The sequence below is a fragment of the Polyodon spathula genome, chromosome 1 (genome assembly GCF_017654505.1).
Source record: "Polyodon spathula isolate WHYD16114869_AA chromosome 1, ASM1765450v1, whole genome shotgun sequence".
NCBI lineage: Eukaryota > Metazoa > Chordata > Actinopteri > Acipenseriformes > Polyodontidae > Polyodon > Polyodon spathula.
The window spans coordinates 86484995-86496757 of record NC_054534.1 but is presented as its reverse complement, the minus strand read 5'-3'; the positions used below and the strand labels follow the sequence as shown (position 1 = coordinate 86496757).

The 11763-nt window shown below is 37.0% G+C and overlaps 1 protein-coding gene across 3 annotated transcripts in view; it reads right to left on the bottom strand.

Moving 5' to 3' along the window:
• Window positions 1-126: 126 nt before the first annotated feature.
• The window catches only part of nudt6 (nudix (nucleoside diphosphate linked moiety X)-type motif 6), a 39541-nt gene continuing 27904 nt past the window's right edge, over window positions 127-11763 (bottom strand). For 2 of the 3 annotated variants that reach the window (XM_041264858.1, XM_041264851.1), the window contains 3 exons: window positions 10726-10781; window positions 2915-2969; window positions 127-629 (listed from right to left, as the gene is read on the bottom strand). In XM_041264858.1, coding sequence (XP_041120792.1) covers window positions 241-629; window positions 2915-2969; window positions 10726-10781 — 500 coding nt within the window. In that variant the 3' untranslated portion in view covers window positions 127-240. The remainder of the gene's footprint in view (window positions 630-2914; window positions 2970-10725; window positions 10782-11763) is intronic. The other variant, XM_041264864.1, reaches the window with a different exon arrangement.

Below are 11763 nucleotides of genomic sequence, written 5' to 3'. Positions count from 1 at the left end.
TAAAATATATCATTTTATACATATATATACTGTATAGTAATTATATATATTATATATTTAAAATATATAATATATATATATAATATATATATGATAAATGTGTCCGGGTTACTATTGTCAAAGGCCCCTGATAACAGTAGTTAGGATCATTATGTTGGAAAAGTTCATAAATACTGTTTATATTGGAAATACATGCTTTTAAAATGCATTAATTGTACCATTTCACTCACTCATTGTTTATCAACATATATTTTCATACATCTCTGGTAACTCCTTGTGATAGAGTTGATAGAATAACCCTTTATAAACAGCTGGGATTTCTTTAACTGCAAGATCAATTTTATCAAAGCCCTCCTTGTGTCCATACAGCAAGAGTTTGGCTACCCTGCTAGTAATGGGAGTTGTGTGGTTAGTCCTGGCCAGTTCAGCTACATCCATCCATTCACAGCTGAGACACTCCTGACGACAGAAGTTAATGTCAAATGACAATGGCTTAAGGCGACAGATAATGTACATGTCTGACTTGCCAAAAGCCCCCGGGTGGTTATGCTGCTGTCTTATGCTCAAGAGGGACTGGAACTCTGACTGTATGCCAGTCTCTTCAAAAACTTCCCGGACAGCTGTGTTTCCTGGAAGCAAAAGACATGAGGATTCAATTCTTCACATCTCTTAGAACCGATTCTGGGACATGGGTTCTGTTTGTGGAACTACAGTCTTTCTTGGACATACTTCAAAATGATGAATTTTATAGATCCCCTCCCTTGTAATGGAAGAAAAATTAAGTGTTATCAGTGTGGCCCCTTCGAACACTCCTGACAAACAAGAGCAACCACCATCGAAGGTTTAATGCATATTTATGGGTTACTAGTTATTTAACATCTAAAGCATTTTTGTTTCCTTTCACAAGAAAGTGGTGCAAATCGCACTTGGGTGTAAAGATCTTTATTAATCTGATCCAGTGGGTGCGATTTTCACTTTAAGCTAATTGCCCAATCATATATTTGCTATGATGGGCGAATTGCCCACACCAGACAGTATACCCAAATAACTTTAATAATAATAGCTCCATACCTCTCAAACAGGATGGTATCACATACAGTCAAAAACAAGTATTGAGAATGTACTGGAACACTGTGGTGGAGGATATTAATAGTTGTATGTACCATCAACCGTTAAAGTGCATCAAGTATACATTTTAACAAGTATTTTAGGACGTACATCGACCGTCACAACTGTAAATAGGGAATTACCGCTTCACTGTCATGAAAAAGTAGCTCACCATTATCTAAAGCCACTGCCTGTACTAATGTACAACATTCCATAAGACTCAACAGATTCCACCACTCCTGTGCTCAAAAAGAAAGTCAACTCAAAAGCATACATTTTGGTTGTGATCTGTATTTCTGTTTCAAATAAAACCATTTACGGTAAGCTTGAACGAATCATGCAAATGTGTCATTGTTTATATAATATAGCTGTTAAACTATTTAAGTAAGATATAGAAGTTATATAAGAGACCTTTCTAGATTTATCACGATGAAGCGTGGCAGGATAAGATATTTGTCATCTGCTTTAACATTAAAACTTACACTGCAGAGCTATGTTGAAAACTGCATTAAAATGAAGAGATACAGTACAATATTCTTCTTCGATTCCTCGTCCGTCAGCTCAGCAGTGACGGTGAGGTACTTTTGTTTTTAAACTGTATCAAACATAAAGTTACTTACTTGCCTTAAATTACTTATGTAGGATCATTTTATTTCAACAATGTAGGTCTAAGCATTAGTACACTTTATTTGACCTGATAAATCACACGGAGGTTCCTTACCATTCTCAGTTGTTATATGTAGTTTTTAACCTTTTACATTGTATTCCATTATATATAAATAGTGCAAACTGGAGTAAAAAGCCAAACCAAATATTCTGGAAGATGTTATTGTTCTGCCTGGCACAATTTGACACCAACATTGAAAGTCACATTTTTCACTCGGGCACAGGCTCATTACAACTAATTTATAGCAGTTAAACAAATTCATTTAAAACTTACAAATAAAAGTTGTCACACTTGAAACTGTCAAAAATATCTCAAACATGATAGCATACTTTTATAAATGTCTTCTTTGGGGTCTGATATGAGCCAAGGGTTCTGAGGAAGAACACTCCATTTGTGTTTGTGACAACTAAAGTTTTAATAAAATTAACATAATTTTGTAAGTTTAGCAGATTTAGATACTGTGACCCAACCTAGTTTTTTTTTCAGTAATCCTTTCTGATCTGGGTTCCTCTCACCCACTAAATTCAGGGGGCAATTCTACAACGTTTGCACCACTTTCTTTTTTCTAAAAGGAAAAATAAAACTGTAAACTAAATGTAGGCTGTGCATAAGATCTCCTAAATTAACATTCTGGTTTTGTATTTCTAGATTTAAAACAATGTATTTATTAAAAGATAAAAAAGGGTCCAAACTTTGCACAACAGCAAAAGCACAGTACAGATGTAAAATCTTAGCAAACATGGTACACAGTGTATAATGTACAGTATGTTGAAATAGTAAACGTATGAATGTGTTATTAAAAAAAAAAAAAGAATAAAATAAGAAGCAACAACAATATATCTATATTGAGAACCAAGCTGTTCTGAAAAGTTTAAATGTGTACTCGGTTGCTGAAAGGGATTGTATAAATAAGGTAAAACTATGAAACACCTGTGTAATCTAATCTAGTTACTGACATTAGCATGTAACCTGGTGTTGAACTACAGAAAGAGAAAACTAACAAAACACTATATATCAGTCATTTAAAATCAATGACATTATTCATTTCTTTATTTTGGGTATCTATGTTTACTATTCAGAGTATTTTTTATTAACTTATTTACTTTTAAAACAGCAGTAAAGATAATGTACATCACTCACCTATATTTTCACCTGGATCAGACAGACCTCCTGGGAACTTCCAGGCATTTGTAGTCTGAAATGAAACAGAAGTATAACATAGTACTTCATATCCAGTAGTGGCACATGATGTTCTCATAGTTTTAGCAGTTGTTTGTATCGAAAGGTACAAAATGCAACAAAATGAATGTGTTTTTGCGAAAAGTATAAAAATGGATCAGCAAAACATAAACGACTAAATGTCATGTCATTCAGTTTTAAAATGTAGTTCAATGTGATTCTGAGATGCAATTTTTTCTTTATTATATCTCTGTGTGAAATTTATGAAGTTTGATGTTCTACTGACCTTATAAAGAAATATGTATCTTTAATGTTTAAATGCTGCTAGTTGAATTAACTAGTTATGATGGTAGGAAATCTAAATGAAGCTGCTGTTGTTTAGTGGTTGTATACTTGTTAAGTCTTATATTGTACATGTACGTAATGTATAATGCTTTTCTTAAATGTTGGCTTTTCTATTTGTAATATGTCTTAGATTTCATCTTCAAAGAATGAGGCAGCAGTACTGCACTGTACTACAATAGTTAATTCATTTTTTGTTTGATTTTAAACATTGTTATTTGTTTAAATATTAAAATTATTATTAATTAAAATTATATAAATGTCATAGAAAGTAATAGCTTTTTTATGTGACCAATTATATATACAATACACAGGTTATAGAATTACAAAGAGTGCACATGCTAAAGTTAATTATTTCAGTTTAAAATCACTTATTCAAGCAATTAAACTGGATTTACTTACCATTCGACATGCATGTGAGAGAAGTGTATATGAAAACTAGCAATAAGAATATTTCTTGCAAAATAATTCACTAATGCAAAAAAAAAAAAAAAAAAAAACTACCAAAAAACAAAACAAAACAAAACAAAACAAAAAAACACAAAAAACACAAGACTCCTATATGATGCAGGAGATATTTAGATTGTATTAATGGCATTAAACAATTTACAGATATTCTGTTTTAACAGCCAGCATGTATCAAATCAAAGGAATTAAAGGTGTAATCCATTGTTATGCTACAGAGCATCCATCTGCTAAAATGATTTGGTTTGAATAACAGTTTTTGGGACCAAACATCCTCAGGCCGTCAGCACACTGTTTTTTTAATCCTAAAATTATTTTTCAAATAAATTGCTCTTTAGAGGTTATGTTAACCCAAAAATAAATGAAAACAGCAAATATGTATGAACAATGCTAAAAAACAAGGAAATGAAAAGGTATGTGAGGCAGGAGAGTTCAGCAAGATTTTGCACCAAATGTATTTACAGCAGGATGGTGAAACTGTAGCACCGGGGTACCATAGTAAACATGATTTACACAAATACATTACACAGGGTAAACCTCATTTACTCATGAGCATGACGTAAAACCCAGAGAATCCACACCCATTTTCACATGGAAACCTGCATTTCACGTGAAAACATCCACTGCTCCCAAACCAGACTGCCTCGGGAGCATACGTGGAAGGTGTCTGGCACAGATCTCTATACCCCTACGTCTCCGCCGACTGAACAGTTGCATTACCTCTGGGTTAATTATTTTCTTTTTTCTTTAATTAATAAGTCATGTGATAAATTAGTTCACTATTATTCACTACTAACGATATGCCACCCCAAAAATGGACATTTGAAAAACAGTTTGGGCAAGAGCAGTAAAACATATTATTAAACAACCAGGCACGAGGCATTTACAAATCACAACTTTATTGCATGAGCTCAACACTGTGCTTTACACAGTTTCACTCAAACAAGATGTCACCTGACAACAATGGATTTCTAGATGAGATTCTCTCGTGTACCTGTTCTCTTTGCATGGAAACCACATTTTCCTAAAGCTGTCTGCGAAAACAGGAAAAAAATGCTATGGCTGGCTAATTTGCATATCAACTTCCTCCTTTCCCCTTCATTTGCACAATGTCTGGAGAAAAGAGGGTCTTCTCAAGTAAAATAAACTGAGCAATGGAAACACAAAATGTATATGGTCATTTTGCATTTGGCTCGAGTACAGTATCTCGAGAAAAAAAATAGAACATGGTAACTCCCCTAACGCAACCACATATTGCAAAGGTCACAAAGATCATGGAAATCAAAGCACTAAGACAGCATGACCTACTCATCTGAAGTGTTTGCTTTCTCCAATGTATTGGTGGCCTATAGTGCACTGTTGAGGTAGATAAAAGAGTTTACTACGGGGTTCAGTGTTTGAGTTGCTTATAAAATCATGTCTTTCTGGTGTCAGAAATTCTCTCCAGTAGTCATCTTCCCCTATTAGTCTGAAAGATCCAAGATTTTTATCCTACAATAACTGCTCCAGGCCTAATAAACTCCAGTCGGACAGACAATCCAAAATGTGATTCAGCTCCCTTACTTAAAATTACCTAATATAGTGGCCATTTCATAATAAAATCTTCACTTTAAAACCTAACATGGCATAACATCTAAGCAAATAAAAACTCTGAACAGTTTCAGTTTTATTATGGAGTTCATTTTGTGTCCATTCTTTTTGCCTTGTGCAAATCAACTTTTGTACTTGATTTTTACTTGAACAAGGTCATCATTTTGAGCACACTAGTGGAGTTCAATTCTGAAAAAAGAAATGGAACCCTTCTGTGACTTCAGCCTGTCTGCCAAAGCATATGGCCAGCAGCCAGACTGTATGCTTGGGGCCCCATTTCCAGTAAGGTACAGAGTTCAAGATCGGAAAAACACGTTTAAAATACACTGCTAATTCTACTCCAACTTCCTGACTAGCCTACACCTCCTCATACAAACGTTTGCCCTTCTTCATGTCCGGAAACAACCAAATCCTCCTTTGCAGTGTCGAACTCATTAAACACATGATACGAACAGAGCTTGCCTGGAGGTGCTCTGTGATGCAGAGCAGAAATCTGGTTGCTATTTAACACTGTAGATTACTAAATGACTGCACCAAAAGAATAAGGAAGCGCTCAGCTTCAAATAGTGTTGTTATAAAGCCAACTGAATTGAATTGTTTCCACATGCTCAGTGATAAACAACAATACAGTCTGATTAAATAGTTAGAATTCTGTGGCTAACTTGTGTGATTTACAATAAAATGTAATCATGTATCAAAGTGCATGCTGTTTTTTTTTATTGTCTGTAAAGTTACTTAATTAAAAAATTGTACTACCTTATACTAAAGTGATCATTGTAAAGTAAATAGTGCAATCCAAAACGCTCCCATTTGCTTATTAAAATCTATTGTTTTACCGCTTATTAGCTTTATTGACATTACTGGCCCCCCTTTTATTAATGATTATTATTTTGGTTCTTTTTTATGTTAGTTAATCCAGGCTATGCATGTATTTTAAATACAGCACAATGGTACATTTTAGAGTTTAAACTACAACACACGAAGTGAATAGAAGCAGAGGCAATTTGAATTTATTGTGTTGACTTTGAAAATGAAGTATAAAATATACATGTAATAAAAGATATAATATATAAAATTCATACAACAAAAAGATCTTCAACAAAAGAATGGAGGACCAGTGATAATATTGCTAGTGCTAATAATAACAGGTAAGAAATTGGACCTTACACATAGTAAACTAAAGACTTATTTCCATGACTCCTTTCCCAAGACAGACATAAGTAGTTAGAACTATAACAAAAAATAAAATCTTTGTAATATTAAATATATGCCACATTAAATAATACTTTATTTCCAAACTTCTAATAGCTGTGCTGTAAAAGCCAATGTGCTTTAATGTCAATACCAGTGATTCAGAATTTTTGAAAATGTTACCTGCAAAAAACATTACTTTCTTGCATCAGTGCATAGCACTGATATGACAAGATGACTTAATTAACCTTTCACAAGGGAGAAGGGATGTGAACCTAGTTCAGGAAAATCCACATTATACAGAGAAAAATGCAGAGGTACATTATTCTTTTGCACAGCATGTAGGTTTCTTATTGTCCTAATAACAGGTAAAGATTTGTTCAGGCATTGTTGTGTTTAAAGTTTGTTATGGCATTATTATATTTTTTACACTTATAACTTTAAAAATATGTTTCAAAACTCTTTTCAAAATGACCTCTCTAGTGCACTGACAGTGTAAGGATCATTGCCCACACTGTCAAACTGGTACAGACATGTCAACCCCTAAGTGTTCATACTAGTGAGACCCCTGATGAAAAACAAAACAAAAAAAAACTGTAGCTAGTCATGAAAAAAAATACTGTCTGCTTTTGCTCCTTTTGTAGAGACAAAATAAATAAATAAAACAAATAAATAATCTGGTTACACCTGACACACTAAAAAAACATTTAACAGTGAATGTTCATATGTGATCTGATTTAACATATAAATTATTCAAAAAGAAAACATTGACACATATTTCTTTGTAAATACTGAGAAAATTAGTTTAATATACTTTGTTATTCATTTTAAGTTTTAATAACATCTTCAGTTAGTGTGTGAATGTTATTATTATTATTGGTCAACATTATTAAAACAATGAATCATCATTTTACAGAAATACAAAACCAGTGAGTGGCGCTCCCCGTCGTTTTGACTAAAATTAAGGTGAAATAAAGAGAGATAGACAAACCGTCAATTTCCAATTGTTCTGTTATTTCTTACCACATGGAGTCTTTCTTTTTATTGTCTTTATAACGACTGACAGTGGCATCATAAAGAACATTATATGTTTTGACTTTAATTCAATCTCATTGATGTCCATTTCTCTTTTATTTTTGTGGTAATTTTCGCGTGAATGAGACAGTCACAGTCTGACAGCCTGTCCTTCGACTCTGTCCGAGTAATGACATGTTGTGGACAGAAACATAAAAGGCTTGCGCAGACAAACCGTCAGTTTGAGATAACAGGCAATTCTATCTTTGGAGTAAGGGGGGAATATATAATGGTAATGTACACCTCTTCATGGTGACCCCCCCCCCCCCAAATAACCCTATAATTAAAAATAAATACATTTGAAACATACATCTTTTTTCAGTGTGCAGAAAAGTAGGGGGTTAATAAATGACCATACAAAAAAAATAAAATCAAAAAACACCCTTCTTAATATATATTTTTTTCTCATTTTGGTATCTTGCCAGTCAGTCAGAGTGAAACTTGTGGTTTAAATTAGGCTATATTCCATTGGCACTACCACTACGGAGATACAAGGCACTGGGGCTTTCCTCCCTTTTCTCTAAAAATACCATGCTCCCACCGTGCAGGGAAGACCTATTTTTCTCTGTCTACCTAAGACAGGAATCACAGACTGCTTTGTAGTTACTTCGCTTACCACCTCACTCGCTTTGCAGCAGTAATATACAGACCTGACACTTTATACACTGTACTGTACAGCATACACGCTACCCAAAATAAGCGCACAAAGCTACCCACCTAGCCACATTAAAAAAGCACATTAGACTTGGAGCATACTTATCATAGCAAGAAATTTAAATTTACCACCCTAGGCGACTGCCTAATTTGCCTAGGCCTTCCTCAGGGCCTGCAAACATCATTGTGTACCTGTAGGTGTATAACGACACCCATACGACACAAGTTCTGGAGCTTTACTGGAGCCCATGATTGATGAACCAGTTTAGAGATGGCAGGGGGTGGAACTGGTACTTGGAACGTTATCCTTGAAAACCAGTCAAAATACAGAATTTCGTTACTATGTTTAAAACCTTGACAGACATAAAAAGGCATATTTTGCAACACTAACAACAAGCAAAATAAAAACATAACTTTTTTATGTAACTATTTCTAAATTCTTTGCAATTAGGAGTAACAGAGCCGATGCCAAAATTTGCTCACTATCCTACGATGGGTTAATTGTGAACAAACCAAGTAATGAACTTTTTGGTGTGTGCAGAATCTATACAACTAATACATCTAACTGAAGAATTAGTACCTCTCTCGTACCGGAGCACGGGAGGGAAGCATCGCGGCAACCTTTTCAGACGCTTTCCGCTCTCGGTGGGAGTGTTGTAATATCTCCTTTACCACTGGCCCTAAGGTATGGCCAGGGTAGACAGGTGCCCCAATAAGGTGGACTTTTCTGCATCGGAGACCCTCACCTGAGACAGCCACAGCTGTCTGCGTGCCACCACCAGGCCTGCTAGGCTTCTACCTAGGGCTTGCCCTTGGATGCCGGATATTTGCAGCAGCGTATCCGAGACCAGGCGTACCTCTGAAGCTAGCGGTTTGGGTAGCGACACAGACCACAGCATGCCATCCAGGTAGGCCATCAACAGACCTCCTATATTGGCAAGAAGCATTACTTGCGGATCAGCTGTGTACGCCTTTTTGAGGTGGGCTTCTGTGATCCTGCATTGGCATTTGGGGCATACAGGATCCTTAGCCAGGTCTCCTACCAGGGGGCTTGCACCAAGGCCACAATGATGGAGTCCACCGGCAGAAACTGTGCTAGCCCCATCGCCTCTGGCCCTTCCAAGGAGGCCGCGCTCTTAGATACACTGGGTGCCAAGGCCGGGCGGTGCAGGAGGATTTGACTTCCTCCAGAAAAACCAGTAACACTGGAAAAGGCTGGGGGGTCAAAGCTTACGCTGGTCTGAAAGCAGACAGGTGTTGTTCAAGCACTGCCATCCAGGGAACCTGGAGGATGCTGAAAGCTCGCTCCATGAGCGTCCGGACTGAGCTTGAGGAGGGGCTGTGTCAGTATCTGAGGCAAACTCAGAGCCGGGGCCCGGCTCCTGGGTCGGCTCTTGGATCTCTGGTTCTGGACGCCCCATCGAGTCTCCATCCCAGAATGCCTAGATAGATATGGCATCGTGCTCTCCTACACTCATCACCTTGTTTCGCTCTGAGAAGACGGGGTGACCGCCAGGGTCGGGTCCGGGGCAATTGACAGAGGCAGAGCTGAGTCAAGTGTCAAAGGCAGAGCTGGGGTAGAAACACAGAGGCCCTCAGGATCTGGAGCACAGGGGGGCACTGATGCACCGAAGTGCTGAAGTCACCATATATATAGAGCATGTGAGCACCAAAGGTGCCAAAGCACTGAGGCGTCGAAGCTCTAGAGCTTTGATTGGGCCGAAGCACCGAGGCGTCGAGGCTATATGGCACAGGGCCACTGAAAACACAGAAGGTATCGAGTGCACTGGTGCAACTAGCACTAAGCACCAAGGACGTCGAACCACCAAGGCATCCAAGCCCTGGGACACCGAGGGTGTTAAAACAATGAAGCTCTGGGGGTCGAGGGCACCAAAGGAACTGAGGACACAGCTGCACGGAGCTTTAAAGCGCTGCAGTCATCAAAGTATTGAGGCGTCGAATCCTCGAGGTATCAAAGCTATGGAGCACTGGGAGCACCGGGGCACAGATGGCACCGATGTGCAGGGCTTAAAAGCCTCGAAGGTGTCAAGGCCTAGAGGCACCAAAGCTAGGCGGGTCGAGGGCACCGAAGGCACCGCGATACCAAGACTATGGAGCACCGGGACACTGATGCACAGAGCTTAAGCACAGAGCTTAAAAACTTTTTTGTGGGATAATGGCCTTACGTATTTCAGTTTACTGTATTATACGGTTCAAAGACTGTTGACAAGTCATAAACCTCAGCCCATGTGATTCATTTAAACTCTTTCATTAATCACTACGTGTGGTTTGTGTGCATTTCAGTGTATTATGCTTTTGTACTCAGTTCAATAGATATATCAAGATTACATCAGGTCTCAAAAAGGGTTAAAGGTAGCTATGGGATATGGAATCCATGCACATACTGCAAACAAATCAATTAGATGTTAAACACTTATTGACAAAAACTGGCGTACCTTGTTCTTATCTTGCACTACAAGCACTTTACCCGTTGCTTCATCTAGAACAGCACCTATAGCAGAGAACACAAAAGTGTAATTCAATTGCAAGACATAACATATTTACCCATTTAAATTAGAAAGGCACCAATACTAATGTAACAACCACATATACTTGCTTGGTGGTTCTGAACCTGATTAAATCAGCATACATTTGACCATACATTTGCAATAAACCAGTTAGCACAGAGCATGTAATAATTTAAAAGTCAAAACTTAACCCTCACGTGGCTATTTTTAAAATGGGACAGTAGTGACACTGAAATTAGTAAGATTTTAATAGACATCAAATGTAACATGCTCCATAAGTATAACGCTCACACAGGGTATAAAACACATGAGTGAATAGACAAATTTCCTTCCGCCGAAAAGTGTTCCAACCATTAAAAAAAAATAAAAAATTTAGTTAGCAAAAAATATTTATGAATCATACATAAGTAAAAAATAATATAGAACACATTTTTTTAAAAAATCATTCTGGAGCATAAAGTTGAGAGAGTGTGGTGCATTACAATAACATATATACAGTGCCTTGAAAAAGTATTCAGACCCTTCCTAAGATGTCCCATTTTGTGAAATTACAAAATGATGCATAGACATTTTTTTAAACTTAATATTTTTTAATCAAAACTTGAATGCTCAAACTGAAGACTTATTGAAGGGTAACATAAGTTACAGTAAATGTCAGCAAAAACTAAAGAGAAAAAAACAGGAATATGTTGATTGCATAATGTATTCAGACCCATCAACTCAATATTTGGTGGAAGCATCTACCAACTTTGCACACCGGCTTGATGGAATTTGTGCCCATTCTTCTTGGCAGATTTGCTCAAGCTTTCTCAAGTTGTCTGGGGATCGCTTATGGACAGCAGTTTTCAAGTCTTTCCACAGATTCTCAATAGGATTCAAGTCAGGACTTTGACTGGGCCACTCAAGGACATTCACTTTCTTATTCTTAAGCCACTCCAGTGTAGCTTTGACCTTGTGCTTTGGATC